At 39.1% G+C, this 21788-nt stretch overlaps 1 protein-coding gene across 1 annotated transcript in view; it reads right to left on the bottom strand.

The window, feature by feature from the left end:
• Window positions 1-21788, bottom strand: part of GPC6 (glypican 6) — a 1070003-nt gene that overhangs the window by 68580 nt on the left and 979635 nt on the right. The window contains exon 6 of the mRNA XM_059902833.1: window positions 21623-21766. Within this exon, the coding sequence (XP_059758816.1) occupies window positions 21623-21766 (144 nt within the window). The remainder of the gene's footprint in view (window positions 1-21622; window positions 21767-21788) is intronic.

Below are 21788 nucleotides of genomic sequence, written 5' to 3'. Positions count from 1 at the left end.
TAGATTCCATATATATGTGTTAGCATATGGTATGTTTTTCTCTTTCTGACTTACTTCACTCTGTATGCCAGACTCTAGGTCCATCCACCTCACTACAAATAACTCAGTTTCGTTTCTTTTTATGGCTGAGTAATATTCCATTGTATATATGTGCCACATCTTCTTTATCCATTCATCTGTCGAGGGACACTTAGGTTTCTTCTATGTCCTGGCTATTGTAAACAGAGCTGCAATGAACATTGTGGTACGTGACTCTTTTTGAATTATGGTTTTCTCAGGGTATGTGCCCAGTAGTGGGATTGCTGGGTCGTATGGTAGTTCTGTTTTTAGTTTTTTGAGGAACCTCCATACTGTTCTCCATAGTGGCTGTATCAATTTACATCCCCACCAACAGTGCAAGAGGGTTCCCTTTTCTCCACACCCTCTCCAGCATTGATTGTTTGTAGATTTTTTGATGATGGCCATTCTGACTGGTGTGAGGTGATAACTCATTGTAGTTTTGATTTGCATTTCTCTTGATTAGTGATGTTGAGCATCCTTTCATGTGTTTGTTGGCAATCTGTATATCTTCTTTGCAGAAATGTCTATTTAGGTCTTCTGCCCATTTTTGGATTGGGTTGTTTGTTTTTTTATATTGAGCTGCATGAGCTGCTTGTATATTTTGGAGATTAATCCTTTGTCAGTTGCTTTGTTTGCAAATATTTTCTCCCATTTTGAGGGTTGTCTTTTCGTCTTGTTTATGGTTTCCTTTGTTGTGCAAAAGCTTTGAAGTTTCATTAGGTCCCATTTGTTTATTTTTGTTTATATTTCCATTTCTCTAGGAGCTGGGTCAAAAAGGATCTTGCTGTGATTTATGTCATAGAGTGTTCTGCCTATGTTTTCCTCAAAGAGTTTGATAGTGTCTGGCCTTACATTTAGGTCTTTAATCCATTTTGAGTTTATTTTTCTGTATGGTGTTAGGGAGTGTTGTAATTTCATTCTTTTACATGTAGCTGTCCACTTTTCCCAGCACCACTTATTGAAGAGGCTGGTTTTTCTCCATTGTATATTCTTGCCTCCTTTATCAAAGATAAGGTGACCATATGTGTGTGGGTTTATCTCTGGGCTTTCTATCCTGTTCCATTAGTCTATATTTCTGTTTTTGTGCCAGTACCATACTGTCTTGATTACTGTAGCTTTGTAGTATCGTCTGAAGTCTGGGAGCCTGATTCCTCCAGCTCCGTTTTTCTTTCTCAAGATTGCTTTGGCTATCGGGGTCTTTTGTGTTTCCATACAAACTGTGAAATTTTTTGTTCTAGTTCTGTGAAAAATGCCAGTGGTAGTTTGTTAGGGATTGCATTGAATCTGTAGATTGCTTTGGGTAGTATAGTCATTTTCACGATGCTGATTCTTCCAATCCAAGAACATGGTATATCTCTACATCTGTTTGTATCATCTATAATTTCTTCCATTAGTGTCTTATAGTTTTCTGCATACTGGTCTTTTGTCTCCTTAGGTAGGTTTATTCCTAGATATTTTATTCTTTTTGTTGCAATGGTAAATGGGAGTGTTTCCTTAATTTCTCTTTCAGATTTTTCATCATTAGTGTATAGGAATGCAAGAGATTTCTGTGCATTAATTTTGTATCCTGCTACTTTACCAAATTCACTGATTAGCTCTAGTAGTTTTCTGGCAGCATCTTTAGGATTCTCTATGTATAGTATCATGTCATCTGCAAACAGTGACAGTTTTACTTCTTCTTTTCTGATTTGGATTCCTTTTATTTCTTGTTCTTCTCTGACTGCTCTGGCTAATATGATTTTGATGTGAAAGTCCCTCAAGGAAGTTACTGTTGATGAAACAGCAGTAGGAGCTGGAGGTGGCCTCTCTTTTTCCCATGCATTTCTAGATGGTCTCAGAGGAGGAGGGGAGGAGTTCCTCTGACTTCATTGTCTTGACTCACAGGAGGCTAGTGCTGGCCAGCTGGAGATGCTGGCAGAGAGTCTCATTTACTTTTACCCATCTGCTTTGCTCTTCCCTCACCACCATGTGAATGGAAAGAGGAAGGCTGGAGGGACTCACACAAGGTTCTAGCACTTTTTCTGTGTTTTCACTAGAAAATGGCAGCGTTGGGCTTCCCTGATGGTGCAGTGGTTAAAATCCACTTGCCAATGCAGGGGACATGGGTTCGAGCCCTGGTCCGGGAAGATCCCACATGCCATGGAGCAACTAAGTCCATGAGCCACAACTACTGAGACTGCATGTCATAACTACTGAAGCCCGTGTGCCTAGAGTCCGTGCTCCGCAACAAGAGAAGCCCCTGCAATGAGAAGCCTGCGCACTGCAATGAAGAGTAGCCCCTGCTCGCCGCAACTAGAGAAAGCCTGTGCACAGCAACGAAAACCCAACGCAGCCAAAAATAAATAAATGAATGAATGAATGAATGAATAAATAAATAAATAAATAAATAAATAAATGAAAGAAAATGGCAGCGTTTAAGATAGAATGCCTCTTGCCAGATCAGCTTGGATGAAAAGGATAGTCAGTGTAGGTTCACTGACTATGACAAGGGTACTGCTCTGATCATCTCACGCCTGCTGAATGGCTATCATCAAGGAGACAAGAGATAAGAACGGTGAGGATGTGGAGAGAAGGGAGCCGTTGTGCACTGTTGGGGGGGAATGTAGATTGGTTCAGCCCCTATGGAAAACAATATGGAGGTTCTTCAAAAATCTAAAAATAGAACCACCATATGATCTGGCAAAATCCCACTTTTGGGTACATATCCAAAGAAAATAAAAACGGGATATCAAAAAGATACCTGCACTCCCCTGTTTATTGCAGCATTTTCCACAATAACCAAGATATGAAAACAACCTAAGTATCTGTCAATGGATGAATGGATAATGAAGATATGGTATGTATCATACCTTATATGTATAAGATATGATATATGAATATCACAGACACACACAACAGAATATGATTCAGCTGTGAGAGAGAAGGGAATGCTGCTGTTTACCACAATGTGGATGGACCGTGAGGCATCTGAGGGCATTATGCTTAGGGAGACATTTCAGACAGAGAAAGTACCATCATACTGCATGGTATCACTTACATACGGAATCTACGAAACTCAAACTTGTAGAAACAGAGGGTAGAAGGTAGAATGGTGGTTATCAGGGGCTGGGGGTGGGGGGAATTGGGAGGAGGTCGGTCAAAGGGTACAAACTTGCAGTAAAAAACAAAACAAAACAAAGACACAAGTGTACCACTTGGTGAAGGATGTTGATAGTGCAGGAGGCCGTGCATGTGTGTGGCACAGGCTATATAGGGGAACTCTTTGCACTTTCTGCTTACTTTTACTCTGAACCGAAAACTTGTCTGAAAAATAAATCTATTAAGAGAAAAAAAAAAAGATCTACCTTCTCTGTGGCAGCGGATTCAACGAATTCAATTTTACTTTATTTTTGTTTGTGATCATAATTTTGTGGGCTTTTCTATTCTAGAATATATATATTTCAATGCTGAAAATTCCTGATCTTAGTGGAATAAAATAGAATTAAAAACAGGCTTATGACAACCAGGGCGACCCTGTTTTACAAAACACATTTCTAGATGTATTACTCGAATTGAAGTTGAGAAGCAAAGAAATAGCTTAGCACTAAGCCAGTGTACTTTTTGCATGAGTTACTTCATCTCTCTGGATTCTGGCATCCCCACTGGTAAAGTGAGGGTATTGGACTAGATGGGCTTTAACGTCCTTCCAACTGTAAGGACCCTTGAATGTAGAGCAAATGTTTTGAATTAGTTTTCCCTGGCAGTGATGGTGAATCTGCACTTTGGCTCCAAGCTGTCTCACCCCACCCTCTGTGACCTTCTTGAGAGGATGGTGGGGAAGTTCATGGTGAGGAAGGAGGCCTTGGCCAGCATTTTTAAAAGGATCAAGGCCTCGGGCTTCATTTACGTCTTGCTCTACTTACCTGAATAAACAGTCTTGTTTTTAGAGTTGGCGAGAGCCAGCGCAAAGCCAAACATGGCTTTGGTGTTTCTGGATAAATCACAGCCCTGTTTGCGTCACAAGGACTCAAAAGGGCTGAAAAATTGCTGACCACAATTCAAGATAATGCAATGATTTGGACACAAAAGACAAAACTCTGTAATAAGGATTTTAACCCAAAGTCAGTAATCCTGCAGGGACTTTATACAACTCCCACAAGCATTTTAAATAATGTGCTGAAAGCCTCTTACCATTTTAAATCAATAGAGCTGTAGCTCTTACTCCTAATCATCTGTTCAACCAAAAATGATTTACCTGCCAATGCTGTTATTGTATAGGAAGAGCTTATAAAACGAGGACCGTGTATCCCATATTCCCACAATTGAGAGCTTTGAGAAAATACTAGCAATGTAATGAAAAGCAAACTTAGGAGGGTAGTTGATTGAATGTTCTGGAAACACAATAGTCACCATCCAGACCCAAGGCCTTCTGCCCCATCCTTTCACCAACATCCTTTCTTCACCTCCCTTGAGTGAGCCTCCAGTCTTCATCATAGAGTTCTGTGAAGTTGCTTGAGGCACCAGAAATAGCTCTATGTGTCAGACAGGAAAATTCCCTTCCTTCGTTCCTTCGTTCCTCCGTTCCTCCGTTCCTCCCTCCCTCTCTCCCTCCCTCCCTCCATTCCTCCATTTCTCCCTCCCTCCCCTCCCTTTTTTTTCCCCCAAACATAGAATCTTATGAAAGTACCATGAGCAACAAAGAAGAGACAAAATAGCAGTAAACCCACTAAAATGTCTGTTCACCTCTTGTTTGACCTTTGATGGCAGTAGAAACATCACAGACACCAAGAGGATTATAACTTTAGGCCCCTGGGGAACAGAAAGCCAGCACTGGAAGTCTCTTCAAGGGAAACATCAAGTAGCTGTTTCCAGTTGTTTCAAGCTTTGCAAACGAGGTACAATCTGTGAAAACCCATCGCCTATTATTCTAAAGTGCTCCACAAATGTGGAACACTCTTCTTATTTACTGAACCAGGAGAGACTGTTAAGAGGTTCCTGATTCAATCTGGAGCTACGTTATGTTTTGTAAGCCAGGCAGGTGGGACAATTTGGTGGATATAAATGGAGATAAAAATAAGAAACCTGGGTCCTTGCTCTGGCTCCTACGTCCCTGGCAAACCTTAATAACTTTGTGCCTCTGTTTCTCCTTTTATTTTTAAAAGGAGAGAGGTCAGGATGGGGGAAGAGAAAAATAGCTGCAAGATCCTTGTCATTCCACATAGTCAAATCTACTCTCCAGGCACCGATCATTTTACAGTTAAATTACTGTCGATGACTTGCCCCTGTGTTCACCTTCAAGTGAGTCAAAAAAAAAAAAAAAAAAAAAGGCTATTTCAGATGCTGTTCACCTTCGCATCCGATTCAGCCACCTAATTTGGGTTTTTCATGTCCTCTGCCAGGATTTCTACCTTCCCTGGACTGAATGTTTTTTAAAAAGCCTTTCGGTGGCAGTCCTCGGTGGTGATGTGAGGCCACAAGACACGCGCTGCTTTCAGAAATGAGTCACCGGAGCCTCAGTGTGTCCCTTGCCCCCTCTACTCTGTCATTCCTCTAGGTTATTTGCATCCACCATTTAGCTGCCTGCTTCCCAAATTCTTTTACAGGACACGAATCTCTTATCAGCTTCCCAAATGTTCACCCTCGGACTTTTCATTGTCATCTTGCTACGTGGCTGCATCTTAAAGAGAAGCTCCAGTGCTCACTTATTTGACAACGATGCAGACACTGGCGTTAACTCTTCCTTCTCATCTGTCTTTTCCTCTTCCTAATGGTACCAAGCAAAACTTTCGTAGCCTTAATCTCCTCCAATCCTGAGGCTTGAACCCGAAGCAGCCACTTCTGTAAAGACCAAAGGCTGGGGCAAAGGAGTTTATCTACTGGCTTTGTGCTAAAGCCAAAATCCCAATGAATAGTGAAAATCTTTGAAGTTAGATGTTGTTCTTGTTTGATCAATAATAACAGTCAGGGGCTTCCCTGGTGGCGCAGTGGTTGAGAATCTGCCTGCCAATGCAGGGGACATGGGTTCGAGCCCTGGTCTGGGAAAATCCCGCATGCCACGGAGCAACTGGGCCCGTGAGCCACAATTACTGAGCTTGCGCGTCTGGAGCCTGTGCTCCGCAACAAGAGAGGCCGCGATAGTGAGAGGCCCACGCACCGCGATGAAGAGTGGCCCCCGCTTGCCACAACTAGAGAAAGCCCTCGCACAGAGACGAAGACCCAACACAGCCATAAATAAATAAATAAATAAATAAAAATTAAAAAAAAAAATAACAGTCACACTTAATCTATTGATATCACTATTATTAGCAATAATACTAATGATAACTAAGTTTAATGCAGACAATGGCTGAGCCAGGAACTTTATGTACATTAACTATCATCACCACTGCAACAGGACAACACAGGTACTGTTTTTTGTTTTTTCTTCTCCATTTGAAAGATCAGAAAATGGGACAACAAGGTTAGTTGATTGGCTCATGATCACACAGAAGTCTGAGTTCTGCTCGTGTGCCTCCCTGGGCTTTAGCATCTGTGTTACACCATGTGGAAATAAAGAGGAGTTGTGCCTTGAGGCACAAGAGGTGGGGTGCCTCTCACAGGGGTTGGGAAGGAAAGGAGGAGTGAGGGAAGTGGTCCATCACTAAACCATGTGGGGCTGGCTTCTTTCTCAGTGCCCCTCATCCTCGTTTGCATGACACAAATGCGGGTTTTGTGACACCAAACGCTCCTTGCTTGCTCTACCTATGCCTGCCCCCTGTCTGCCTGAGGCAGTGAAAGAATGAAGGAAACACAGTTGTGTGCCATGCAAGCCTGTACAGCAGGTGTATACCAAGAACCTCATATATATTAGTGCTAGCCCACAAGGTGCAGAGTTTTGGCCTGGGAAGACCTTTGAGTTTCTGTAGAAGAACCTTCTATCCGAAGAACTTAATGCACCCTAGTTCTGCAATCCATGGTAGAATTGCCACGGGGGACTGGTACCGCTGCAAACTAAGTGAAAATAGGAACCCAGAAAAAGAATACATGAGTATTGAGGTTGGCTTTCGCCTTAAGGACATTTCCCAGACCCAGATGACCTGAAGCTTTGGTTTTAATAGATTTGCAGGGAGGGGCAAGGGACAGAAGTGTAGGGCTTCCCTAAGGCCATCAGCCTATATCACAAAAAACTGGAATTCCAAGGGGTTAAATCCTTAGTAGGGGAGAGAAATAGAAATACCCATCACCACAGGCCACAAAGACTTTCAACTGATTAAGTTCAAAGGAATATAAGCTTATAAAAAAAAATAGAAACATACAAATAGAATATAAGATATATAAGGAAACAAAGCACAATGTGCAAAAGCCAGCAGAAATACCAGATGAGACCATCAAACACTTCCGATATTAGAAGTATCAGACGCAAAGTGTGAAATAAGTATGTTGAAAGATAGAAAAAGGTAGTATTTAGAAATGTGAATAAGGAGTAAGATACTACTGAACACAGGACTAAGCATATTTGAAAAAGAACAAAATAAATATTAGAAATGAAAAATATAATCATTAAAGTTAGAAACTCAGTGGATGGATTTAATGGGAGATTACATACAACAGAAGGGAGAGGTAATAACCTGAGAGGTGGAGCTAAAAAAATTATTCTGAATGTAGAAAGAGACAAAGACAAGTTAGGAGACACAGAGGATAGAGGGAGAAAGTCTGACATGTCTAATCACTTATGGAATAAGAGTAGAGAAAGAGAGAGGGAACTAGGTTGAGGTAATGCTTGAAGATATATGGCTTAGCATTTTCCAGATAATGAAAGAGACCAATTAGGAGATTTAGAAAGCCCAGCAAATCCTAAGCAAAATAAATTTAAAAAAAGAAACGAAATCTACGCCTAGACACAATACAATAAAATTACAGAACAACAAAGAAGATCTTAAAAGCAGCTTGAAAGAAAATACAGATTATTTACAAGGGAAGGACCAAGAGTAGGCTTCACAACAGCAGTGATACAAACCAGGAAACAGTGAAATATAAGCAGCAATGTACTCAGAGAAACTAACCGTCCATTCTAGGATGATGTATTGAGCACAAATGTCTCCCAAGAATGAGGGCAAACAAAGACATTTTCAAATAAAACCCCCAGTAAAGTGAATCCTCTAGTATGTATTCCAGACCAAGGAAAGTGATTCCTGATGGCTGGTTTGATGCAAGAAGGAATGATAACGAAAGAAAGTAGTAAAATGTGGTTAATTGTATATACAAAGTTCCAGTACAAAATCATCATCACCATCATCATCATCTAAAATCTAAGATTAAAAAAATTATAAGATAGAACTAAATTATCCAATAATAATAGCATGTGATCTGAGAGGAAAATTATCAGAGTTGAGGTGTTCTGAGGTCCTTGTATTGTTCCAGAGAAGGGTAAATATATTGATTGATTGATTAAGCTCAGACTCTGTTAAGTCAGGACACATGCTAAAATTTCAAGAGTAACCATTTTATTGGTTTTTCTAATTGAATAAAAAAAAGTATTTAGATTCCAAACACTAAAAGAAAAAAAGTGGAATGAGAAAAAAATCTTCAATCAATCCACAAGAAAGAAGCAAAAATAAGTCTGGAATGGATGAGACAAATAGAAATCACAAAACAAGATGAAAGAAATAAACTCAACCATCTTAGTTTTTCTAGTGCATTTAAATGAACTAAATGCACCAATTAAAGTATGAATATTGCGAGCCTGGATTTAAATATAAAACCAGCCACGTGATGCTTACAAGAGCCATATCTAAAACATAAGGGTTCAGAAAGGTTGGAAGTGAAAATGTGGAAAGAGATGTCAGTCAAATATTAGTAAAAAAAAAAAATCAGGTGTATCTATGTTATTATCAGAAAGAAACAGACTGGGACTTCCCTGGTGATCCAGTAGTTAAGACTTCGCCTTCCAATGCAGGGAATGCAGGTTCCATCTCTGGTCAGGGAGCTAAGATCCCACAGGTCTTGTGGCCAAAAAACCAAAACATAAAACAGAAGCAATATTGTACAAATTCCATGGTCTACATCAAAAAAAAGAAAAAAAAAAAAAAAAGAAAGAAAGAAATAGACTATAAGGCAAACAACTACTACTACTAGAGAAGGGGGATCCCTATATAATGATGAGAAGGTCCATTTGCATAGAAGATAAACTTGTAACTATAAATACAGACTCAAAATATAAAAAAACAAAATAGAACTACAAGGAGAAACAGATCAATCTTCCTGCCTAGTGAAATAACTCTCCCAGTAACTGATAGAGCAAACCTATCAAAAAAAGAGAAAAAATCAGTAAAAATATATAAGATTTGAAGACCGTTCTGAAAAGGGTCCTCTTATCACATCTTCCCCTTCTCCTCCTCCAGGAAGCCGGGGGCAGTGGCTCTTCTCTGTGGGAGGTAAAGTTTAGGACAGGACATGATGAGAGGGCATGAGGGAGCCCTAGAAATTGGTGCTTACACTTGGTCCATCACTGGGTGTCTCTGAAATTTAAAAAGTAGTGATGAATCACAGAAGTTTATTTAAGAGTATCATGCTTCAGCTACAATTTGATAAATAACTGTAACAAATCTCTGGGTGGTTCACCTATTATTACTGGGCACAAGGAGTGTACTGTTATTAAAAAATAAACACCCACATTCACCCACTCACCCCCACACACACAATCCTTCCTTGTCATACCATGCTCAGAGTTATGCAAATCAGTGTATTCAAAAAATATTCCAATAAGCGGGGGGGGGGTGGGAGGGATAAACTGGGAGATTGGAATTGACATATCCACCCTACTATATATAAAATAGATAACTAATAAGAACCTACTGTATAGCACAGGGAACTCTACTCAATACTCTGTAGTGACCTATATGGGAAAAGAATCTAAAAAGAGCGGATATATGTATATGTATAACTGATTTACTTTGCTGTACAGCAGAAACTAACACAACATTCTAAATCAACTATACTCCAAAAAAAAAAAAAGTTAAATAAAAAATATTCCTAGGGACTCATTTAACTTCTCACTCTCCAAAGTCATGGAGAAAGAAATTTTTTTTTAATGAAAATAGTGTAAAGGGATTGTATTTTATTTATTTTTAAAGAGAGGATAAAGGTTGACAAGAGAGGATGAAGTTTCTTTCACTTGAGCCCTCACCATTAAAATCCTAATGAAATATTTCTTGTTCCTTGAAGACTACTGTATAAAGATGATTTGATTTTCCTGAGTAACTGGAAACATTTTCACGAGGACACATCTCACACTAAAGATAGCCCCTGGGTTTTTCGATTTTATGTGAGGAGATCAATTAAGGCAGTTTGCTACCTTTCTGTTTTCTTCCCACAGCCGGTCTAGCTGCTTCGTGTTTACCCCTTTTCTCTAGCACTCAAGGAGCTGCAAAGAGCGGGCAAAGGAAACGCTAGGCTTTTTCAAGTGCAGGGATGAGTATTCTTCATTGAAATGAATTCAGGCTGCTTTGGAGAGTTTTCTTAGGTTCAAATCCCTTAGAATAAAACTTACAAAGTCATTGTTTTCCTGCCTCATTACACATAAATAATTTATGAATTTATATTGTAATTTTTCTTCCAGCTGAATCAGAGCTCTACGATTTTGCAAATAATTCCACGCAGAAGCCAATGGCACACACATTCCTGAGACTTTCATTGCAATCGATAAGTTTGCTGTTGCTGTCAGCCTGTGCACTTTCCCTGATTAACCTGCGAAAAGTGTTCTCCTTCATGAATGCTATTCAGAAATAAACAGATATTGTAAAAGGAGACAAAGGCAGGTTCCAGAACTCGAATTCTTGGTGATCTTAAATGATGATGTATGAAAGGAAGAAAGAGGGAGAACAATCTGATTTGCTCCAACTAGGTTGACCCAGAAAGGAGAAGAGCAGAAAAATTGCTTTGCCTAAGCAAACATGACATCAAGTCAGACAAGAGCAGCCCTTACGACATCCAGTATCGAAGATTCATTTAAAAAATACACAGTCTGGATCTGAAAGACATTTAAATGACGGTAATAAAAAAGTCTTTGCTCATTCTGTTTTCCTATTGCTCTTTTTCTCCTACTCACTGGCAACAGCTTCTACATCCTCCTTTGAGATACTGTCTTGGTGGGCTACTGGGGTGGGACTCCTTTGCTCTGGTTGAATGATGATTGAACTTGAAGTTCAGGTAGGAGAAATAGCCATCCGATGCTAAAAATCAACCTGCCTTATAAAGGGATGTTGGTTTTCTAGGGCAATGCAGACACTCCCTTTGTAACAAGGATTTAGAATTCCCTTAGATTTCTAAAAACTTTTAAATGCAATATTTACCTGACTATGGTCTGATTTAAATTAGAGCTAGCTTTATCTGCCATCGCGCAAAGTGTTGTGAGCTCTTTGATTATGTTCTAGCCACTTATACTTGGCCCATATTACAGCACAATAAATATTTGTTGAATGAATGATGAATTTCTCTCTTTTTTCATGTAAGGTTTGTCTCAGAGAGTAAAGAATAGATTTTTATCAATTTAAAAATCTTGCCTTGGTCATCTGTATTTGGGGCTGATAATATTTCTGTTCACAAACATGTCCATTTTCAGTCTGTGTGAGACACAGAGGGACATACGTCCCTGCCTTCTGGACAGTAGGCTTGGTCATGTGACCTGCTTTGGTCAACCAGATGGAAACATTGTGCTGTGTCCCTTCCAGGTGGAGACTCAATAGCCATCCCTGTCACGTTCTCTCTTTCCCCTGCTGCTGTAACAGGCAAAGCTCCAGATAATGGCTGATTGTCACCCTGTGTCCTGGAGTGAGGGCAATGACCATGTGTAGCTGACCCGCAGCCAACCGAACAGCGGGCACTTGCTATGAACAAGAAATAAACTTGTGTTTTTGTGAGGCATTTTGGGGGTTGTTTGTAGTTGCTTCAGTGCCTGGTTTGGCCCATCCAGATCAATAGAGTATTGGAAAAGCTTCTAAAGATATTACACAAACCCAACTTCCAAAAAATTATTTGTTAGCCAGCAATATAGTGGTCCTGTTACAGCAGCTGGTTCGTTCATTTACTGTCAACTTGTCTTTTTTTTTTTAATAGCTTGGCCAGTCTTTTAGATGCAAGAAAATACCCGTGAAGTCAGAGCCTTTGACAATAATGACCATGAATGAGCTTAAGTAATAAAATTATTGTGTATTGAAGATACGTTTCTATCTACCTTCAGCATTTATAAAGGGAAGTCAATTTTCACTCAAACAGTTTTCTTTTCATCCGGTTTTCTCTACAATGTTTATGCCTGAGGTTTATAGCTAGCAGTAAAGAGTGTCCAAGTATGTTATGGGAATAGCCAAATTCCCAGGGCTTTAAAATGTATTCCATAGGCCCCAGAGTCAGTTAAAAGCTGATTGATTATACAGCAAATACATCAAAACTGGTATTCATGAAAAATCCCATTTCTTCAGCTCTATCTCTCATAAGCGTGAACATCGCATCTGGGAGTTGTGGAGTTATGGTGCAAATATCTCAGACAGCTATGAGAAAAACTGACTGCAACCTTTCCATAAGCTGCTCAATAATTTAATGAAAGATCTATGTCCACTGATACCTCTCATGAACGCATATTTTAAATGGTATGATTTGGGCAGTTTAGTACGGCTTGTGTATTCAGGCTTTCATAATCAAGTCACTGAAAACACATATTACATAGATGAATAAGGACAAGTAATTGGAATGAGTGTGCAGATGAACTTTTTCATCCGATCAGTTCAGAACTGACAATGTTTTTCTTTAATTTGTTTAAGGTGTGGGCAAAAACTTCTGGCTTAAGAAAGGAGAACAAGCTATCGGATATGGCCTAGATCAAAGATGCTACATTTGTTTAATGTTTTCAATATGCATATTTGGTCAATGATGATTCATTTGTTAACATACCTTCCACATATTCTTTTATTTTTTATACATCTTTATTGGAATATAATTGCTTCACAATGCTGTGTTAGTCTCTGTTGTACAACAAAGTGAATCAACCATATGCATACATATATCCCCATATCCCCTCCTTCTTGCCTCTCCCTCCCACCCTCCCTATCCCACCCCTCTAGGTTGTCGCAAAGCACCGAGCTGATCTCCCTGTGCCATGCGGCTGCTTCCCACTAGCTATCTATTTTACATGTGGTAGTGTATATATGTCCATGTCACTCTCTCACTTTGTCCCAGCTTACCCTTCCCCCTCCCTGTGTCCTCAAGTCCATTCTCTATGTCTGCGTCTTTATTTCTTCCCTGCCACTACGTTCATCAGTACCATTTTTTTTTTAGATTCCATATATATGTGTTAGCATATGGTATTTGTTTTTCTCTTTCTGACTTACTTCACTCTGTGTGACAGACTCTAGGTCCACTTCACTACAAATAACTCAATTTCATTTCTTTTTATGGCTGAGTAATATTCCGTTGTATATGTGTACCACACCTTCTTTATCCATTCATCTGTTGATGGACACTTAGGTTGCTTCCATGTCCTGGCTATTGTAACCCTCAGAATGGGAGAAGATATTTGCAAATGAAACAATGGACAAAGGATTAATCTCCAAAATATACAAACAGCTCATGGAGCTCAATATCAAACAAACAAACAACCCGATTGAAAAATGGGCAGAAGACCTAAATAGACATTTCACCAAAGAAGACAAACAGATGGCCAAGAGGCACATGAAAAGATGCTCAACATCACTAATTATTAGAGAAATGTACCTCACACCGGTCAGAATGGTCATTATCAAAAAATCTAGAAACAGTAAATGCTGGAGAGGGTGTGGTGAGAAAGGAACCCTCCTGCACTGTTGGTGGGAATGTAAATTGATACAGTATGGCGGTTCCTTAAAAAACGAAAAATAGAACTACCATATGACTCAGCAATCCCACTATTGGGCATATACTCTGAGAAAAGCATAATTCAAAAAGAGACATGTACCACAATGTTCATTGCAGCCTTCCACATATTCTTTATTGGTGTAGTTTATCTCAGATTACAAAATCAAATTCCTACTTCCTGTAGGCTAACGTTTTATGAGGCTCTATACGAGATACTATGCCCTGGAGGAAACACGGTGTATCTAACTGGTTTGATAAACAATGTTTTTTTGCAAACAGTAACTCTTGCCTTTTTGATGACGCTAGCACTAACAGCATGTGATGATGGAGAATGTACATGCTAGTTAGTTTTATTAAGTGCTACTCAAGAGAGGAGAGCTCAATAAATACATGATTGATTGATAACCATAGAATGCATCGTTTTGGGTTTAGCTGAAGTCAGGAATTCTGAAAGAAATTTTCATGTCTGAAGGGGAAAATAAGCATATCAACATACCATAAAATAGACATAAAATCTGTACAGCCATATTTGGGGTCTGAAAGTGTAACATTTCATTTTTGTGACCTAGAGGTCAGCAAAGCTCTTGCTTAAATGTTTCTGAGGACAAAGGAGAGTTTAAGAATAGAGTTGAAAGTGGTTTTGTTGGTAAAATTACCCCCCAAATGATTTCAGACCACTTATAGCTAAAGCAAGCTGTGCAGAAGTTTTCCCCCTTTAAAATGTGTGGCATGACTTTATTTCATTGTTGGAATCCACATGAGTCTCTGAACATGTCTTGAAGCAGTGGAGCGGAATGGGCTTCTCCCAAGGAGAATGGGCTTCTCCCAAGGAGTAATGCAGCCAGTGGGGTATACGTTACTCCCCAAGGTATACAGACCGCTGCAATTAAACACAGCTTTGCCTGAGTTGAAAGAAACGTCTATGCTTCTTCTGATTGCACTGTTCTTCCACATTCCTGAAAGAATAGCTTCCCAAGGATGTAAAAATAGTCCACTGTCCACTGGGTGTGAGCTGAAAATTCCACATAAGGGGCAGGCATTCCATTTAGGTTTCCAACAGTGCATATCATTGAATTAGATTTGTGTTTCCTCCAAGCCCATGGAATAAGTGGAATATCCTGGAGATAAGCCATCATTTTACATGTGTCTTAACAACATTCCCCACTTGGGCTTCATCAGCCACCAGCCTCCTAAAGAAGCCTGTGTTGGGGGGCTCCCTCTGCTACCACACGCTGCTGGTGATGCCCAGAGAAGGGCAGAAACTGAGACCAAATAACTTGGGTGGCTTGGATTTAATGCTTTGTATTTTCTCCCTGCTTTGAAAGCTCGCTGTATTTTGCTGCTGTTATTGCCAAGGGTTCGTTGAAAATGAAACTAGGGTGTCTCAGTGGGGTTTTGCAGCAAATAGATAAAGCAAGTTCAGGCAGGACTGGGCAGTTCCAAATCTGAAGTGGATTGAGCAGTAGCTGCTTGTTTGCTGGGGTGAATGGGGCATAATTTATTCAGCGGCAGCAGAGGCTGAAAGCCAATCTGGCCTTGACCCATTTATCTTTAGAAAACTAATTAAAGAGCAGAATCTGGTTTCCTGTTGTTATGGAGGCTTTAGTTTCTCCTGTTCATGCCAAGCAAAGACTGAGGGGTGTGTGTGTGTGTGTGTGTCTCTGTGTGTGTCTGTGTCAAGGTGGAAAATGGAAAATATCAGTTTCACCTAAAGACAGTAGCTGAGGCTCTAGATAATAAAGCAGTTTCTTAACCACAGCCTGACATCCTTTTGAAATGCAAAATAGTGGATTTAGCCGGATGCAGAATCCTTTGAGGTGACAGTAAAATGCCATGGCAATTTAAAATGAACAACAGACAGTTTCCCGCATCCTTACAACCAAGACTTCCTAAATCACACCAAATGGTCCCAAAGAGGCATGGAAGAACATTTTTAAGACCTGCATTTTACTCCGAAACTGGGATTAACCATCAGACAGGAAATGGTGCCAGAATGTGAGTTGCTTTGTCCATTTTGTTGCTGAACAACAAGATAAAGGGTATAGCTTGATGATATTTTACAAGTACTTAAATTTATACGTATTAATATTGACAACCTATTTGTCACCAGTGGCATACTGATACATTTCAGAAACTGCATTGTGTTTTTGCAAGAACCATATCCAATAATAAACATGATTTTGGGGGCCCAGCTAAAGAAGTTTATAGGAGACAAGTGGGGAAGTCCAGCACACGTGGGGAGTGGGTGGGGATGATATTATGCTTTACATTCTTTCCAGTATGTTCTAGGACATCATTCTTTTTTGGGGAAACTACAAGGGTCATAATAACCATCAGATAAGGAGATTGGACTAGTTCAACTGCTGGAAAATCTGGAGGTACCAGGAGAATGTTGGAGAGGGCAGGCACACACTCTGTCAACTGGAGCTAGTCAAGTTGTATCAGTTGGTGCAAACTAAAAGAACCCTGACTTGTCCCACCACTGATGTTTCCTTCTCCCACTTTCCATTTAGCACTAGGAGACCTTAAGCTATCTGCCTTCCCTGTTCCTTCCTCAAGATCTTCCCTTCCAGAGTACTCCTGTTTCAGAGATACCTCTTAACTTTCTTACCTTATCCAAACTGCCCTGGGCTCAGAGAGCTGGAATGATAAATAGGGATACCACTCAGAGGACATTTTCTTTTAAACAAGTGAATATTAAAGGAGGAAATTTAGACATAGTGTTGCCACTGCCTGAATTTAAGGCCAGGCAGACATGTAGCGCCATGAGGTCACAGGTGTGCTACATGAATAAATGAGCTCATCAGTGACAGGCATCTTCTCTTCTGGGTCCATGATGCTACGGAGGGTTCAGGTCTTTATGAAGTGGTAGTACCAGCACAGAGTGGTATTATGAAAACCACTGGATAACTTAACTGTCTGTTTATTACAGTTAATATGGAAAGTCAGGTAGGATAACCTGGGTGTGCCTATCCTCATCCCCAGTACAAACCGCTTTGTAGTAAAAAGTATCCAATGCTTTCTCCCTAAATGCTCTAAAAGATATCAGTAAATTCAAGTAGGAAAACAAAGAGTAAACAAGCTATACCACAAGCTATTTCTTACCCCCCTAAATTCTCTATGTCCCAGCTAATGGAAAAATTAGCTCCTTATGCATGAGAGCTGCTGTTGGTTTGTTGTCATTATTAGGGAGGTAATTATTCACTCAGCACAGAAGAAAAAAGCCAATATATTCTATCAGGGAAGAGCAAGTTTTTCAGGCAGACTATACATAGTCTGAACATTGGGATAGAATTCAAATCAGCCACCAGATGAGCTAGTCTTACACAAAGCTGAGACTGAAAACCTTGCCATTGAGAAAGAATACCAAAATGGTTGTTAACCATAAATACCAAGCTGAGAGGACATTCTTAAACCTGTTGGTCATGTACAGTGTTCAATGTTCTCTCTCTAGACAATTTGGAAAGAGGAAGTGGAGGTGGGATTTCTCAGAAACTCTCCGGAATGACCAAACAAAGACAAATGGGGATGAGAAGATGAATAAGAAGACCAAAGCTTACACTATGTTGCATTGTCCTCCACACAATCCTCTGGGAAGCAAGAGGAAAACAAATTCAAAGGAAAAAGAAAGAGAGATTATTCTCTACATAATAGCACAGCACAGGTATAACGGTTAGCGTTGCAGACTGGCATTCCACCCAACCCCACCCCCGACTCCCTCAGAATGAGCAGTAGAATATTTGAGAGTCTGCACACACGTGCTATGATGTTGAATACTTACTGGAGATTCATTGGTTTAACTCATTGCCAACTTGATGAATTAACTTCCAAGTCTAGGTTTTTTTTTAATCTACTTTAATAAAATATATTCCTCTAAGACACATAATTTACAGTATATTTTTGCTCTAACGAATCAGCAGGAGTAAAATAACAGACACTCCCTGCCCAAGTGTGTCCAGGAGCTGTATAGCATGTTGTGTTGTAATATTCTGAGCTGTACTACTAACCAACACGGTGGTATGCTCAGATCTTAAAATCAAGCTACTTTGTGCTGATTTATTTTTACACACTATACTTTCAGTGAAGTTCTAGTGGAATTTTCTTTAAAGAAATCACTGTTTCACATCACATTATTTAAGAGAATTCACAGGGCATAAATTTAAGAAAAAAGGAAGAGAACCAATCTCTTCCTGATTTCAAATAACCACCTCTGGTCTATTTAATTGAAAATCAGTAACAGTGGGCTGGGACAGAAGAACGGCTAGGGTGAGTGTTGGTGACAGGAAGAGACAGATGATGATGGGACCAGTTTGTGAACCAAGTTAGTTGATGGCATTTGTTCATTTCTTGAACAAAGCATGGCTGCTGGCAGGAAGGACTTCAGTATTCTCTGAGGAGTCAGCTTTCCATCAGAAGTGGAATTTATACAAGTATATTCATTCATTATTGGATAATAAAAATAACTTTAGGGTAGTATGTCTGAAAGCTACACCTAAACTGTTTTTTATGCCCATATAACTTTGAAGGAACACATGGAATGTTTCCTAGTGATATAAAAGAATTGACAACTTCCTTATAAATGTAGTAAGACGTTAAATGATGGAACTGATATATTTTTAAGAGAGAGTTTTGTTTTGTTTTCAATTACTTTATATAAGTTTTAGCAGTGGTTTACCTAGTTTGGGATTAGGAGATATATTTCTAAAACAAACCCCATAACTACCACTTCACATAAAAAATTGCTTTATAATAGCTGGTGTAAGAACATTTACCAACAGATCCCAAAGTTAATGCCACAGGTACTAATTTTAAATGGTAGTAAGAAGCAACTCTCCGAGAGATTTATAGCTAAGATATTTTCAGTTTGGCAAAAGGGTTGGGGTGATTGGGATCGTCTTTGGGATGCTGTCTTTTGAAGCATTTTCTCTGCTGAAACACTGAGAGAAATTCAAGGAAGTCTTTTCCAATTATCCTTCTTTTCTGGGACACATGCTTCTTATAAATATTCAGGAAACATCTTTTCAGGGGAAAATTAAAACAAGAGTAGGTAACATGAGACTTGTTCATAAACATTCCAAATAAGCAGTGATATATGGCAGACCCATCAGGACCTATCACCTTTGCGTGTATCTTGAAGATGATTTTATCTGACTGTTGTACAGCACTGCCTGGCCAAGATAACTGCTCCAGCCTTTCCACTATTCAGAACTATGTTGAACCTGCAAAGGGACGAAAGATTTGGGGGAACAAACGGCCGCAAAATGGACATTCTGATGTTAGCTTCGGGATTAGCTTGTGTGTCTCAAGAATAACCCTGTATAGCTCCTTTTGACATGGAAACAGTCCCTTGGTCTTAGGGGCTGGGAAAGTAGCTCCAGGTAGGTTTATGACTGGCTGTGAATTACAAATCGCTAATTCTTACAATTTGGGAAGGAATCAGAATTTAATTGAATAAAAAATTAACAAAACTGCCATTCTCCCTTATAGAGCCCGAAGCCACACCTACGAGGAAGTAAGTACTATATGCCGTCAGAGAATATTTTAGAATAAAATTGGCTTATTGATTTAAATTCTTCCGCACTGACTCTGGTCCTTATGTACCTTGAGTTTGGTCCTTTTCTCGTGATCATATGATTAACCATTACTAATTCTTTTAAAAAATGATTAAATGTATCTTGGGGGTGCGTAAAATAGAAGATCCTAAATCACTTTCCTATTTGCCAAGATTCCTCAAGACCCTTATATTTGGGGCACTTTGAGGATGACCAATGAAGTTCCTTTATAAAAGATTCAAATACCAATTTTCATATCTACTAGATTTTAAACATCCTGTGAAATTCTCAAAGTGCTGATGTTTTATTCAAGCTGTACTGAATTGTATAAATACCGTTGCCTTGAGAAAAGTATTTTTCTTGTTCTACTTCCCCTGTTTGAGTGAGTGTGTGTGTGTGTGTATGTGTGTGTGTGTGTGTGTTTCTCCTGGGAGGAAAGAATACTGTGCTTCTGTTTCAAAGGCAAAAAAAATTAATTAGTAGTCATAGATGTTATTATATTGTTCAAAATCAATGCAGTTTTAACTCAGTGGATAATGTACTCCATTTGTTTTCCAATTTTATTTTCCTGAGGTAAGAACATTTAACGTGAGATCTAGCCTCTTAACCGATACAGTACTGTTATCTGCAGCACAACGGTTGTACAGCAGGTCTCTAAAACTTATTCATCTTGCATTGTGCCCAGTTCTGATATGAGAGTTAATAAAAATTCTGAAAAGCCTGAATTGTTTCATTAAGTTAGAGCCAACTGAAATAGGAAAAGCAAAAAACAAAAAACAAAAGGGCGAGAGAGACGGAGGTCAAACCCCTACTCACAAATTGTGCTCTGGTTAAAAGGATCTTGACATACAAAGGAATTTGTAAAATAAAAACCCAAACAATGGAATCTAATGAAACCACCATTTCTTTACAACTGGCTGGTTGTTTGGTGGAATCTAATTGTTTGTTTAAAAGGAAAAAGGTGACTAATTTTAAACTTTTCCTGAAATTGTGAATAGAGAATAGATATAACTAAGGTAAGTACAAGGTTGAAGCAATTACCCAAATGATCCCTTTTTCAAAACCTACACTGAAGAGGGGGTTTTATTTGCTAATGAACAGTAATCAGTTTATAACAATTTAGCAGTTAATGACTCCACTTACCCCTTCACTTTGACACTTCGTGGATAGGTCTTTGTGTTGTAAGCACATTTGCGTTTTATAGAGAGAAATGCTGAGATGTACTTAGTATGAGGCCAAACGCTACCAATTTAATCTTATGAGTTCTATACTGTAGAAGGATATTAGCTAAAATGATAAAGTAATTTATAACAGTGACTAATAAAAGTATATTCATAACCAGAAACCCTTGAGATCTGAGTTTATATGACATAATCAGATGTGGTTCAAGTGTTTTATGACCTTAAGGCTTTTATTTGTTAATTTTACATCAAGATAATTGGCGAAGCAACATTAATGGCACTAACAATTACAGGTATATAAATTGTTTATAGTGCTATAAATTGTATTGAAAACAATTGGGCAGTATTTCTTTGAAATTATGAGCTTTTCATTTTTTATAGCAAAATTTGATGTTTGAAACATATTAGAAATTGTGTTTACTATATTTATGGTTGTAATCTCCAAGTAAATTGCTTCAATGATAGATGTTTGGTCCCCTGACACACGTTTAAATGGATCAAAGAGTGACTATTTCTAAGCATTCCAACTTTTAAAAGACACATAAAAAAGAAAAAATATGGTCGTAGTATTGATTTGGCGTCTCTTGGCAAGATTTTTCAAACAGAAAACTTTACATATAAGGAACATTCATGATAAAGTTACATTGTATCATAATTGAATAAGTAACTGAAGCAGATGAATAAGAAATGTGCTATTGTAATTATATCTCTGGAAGATATAGGAACTTAGTCTCCAAATTAATATTTCAGAAGAAATATGGAGTTGAAAATTTGGCCATTGTATGAGTGGATTAATAGTGATAAGACTTCTTAAATAATCTAATTCTTGACCTAAAAGGAAGATCTCATTACTTTTCAATATTCTAATTAAGACCAGGAGCAGATATAAGAATGAGATGACTTTTACCACCAGCTTTTTCAGAATCCCATTACGTCTTCTAAAGAATAACCTTGGTAACAGAAAGTGGCCACAACGGGAGAACTCACCAGCCGGTCCAAGCTCGTGCCTGCAGCAGTGGTTGGTCTTTCCTCAGGATTGTAAGGCCTGAACCGTGTATTAAAATTTTCGGGAGCTGAGCGAGCAGATCTGAGGGCTGGAGCAGGTTTGGGTTGGCCACATCCCTGAAAGACCTGGAAGAACCATTGAAAGTTT

The sequence above is a fragment of the Balaenoptera ricei genome, chromosome 18, assembly GCF_028023285.1.
Source record: "Balaenoptera ricei isolate mBalRic1 chromosome 18, mBalRic1.hap2, whole genome shotgun sequence".
In the NCBI taxonomy this organism is placed as follows: domain Eukaryota; kingdom Metazoa; phylum Chordata; class Mammalia; order Artiodactyla; family Balaenopteridae; genus Balaenoptera; species Balaenoptera ricei.
This window is presented reverse-complemented; position numbering and strand designations above follow the sequence as displayed.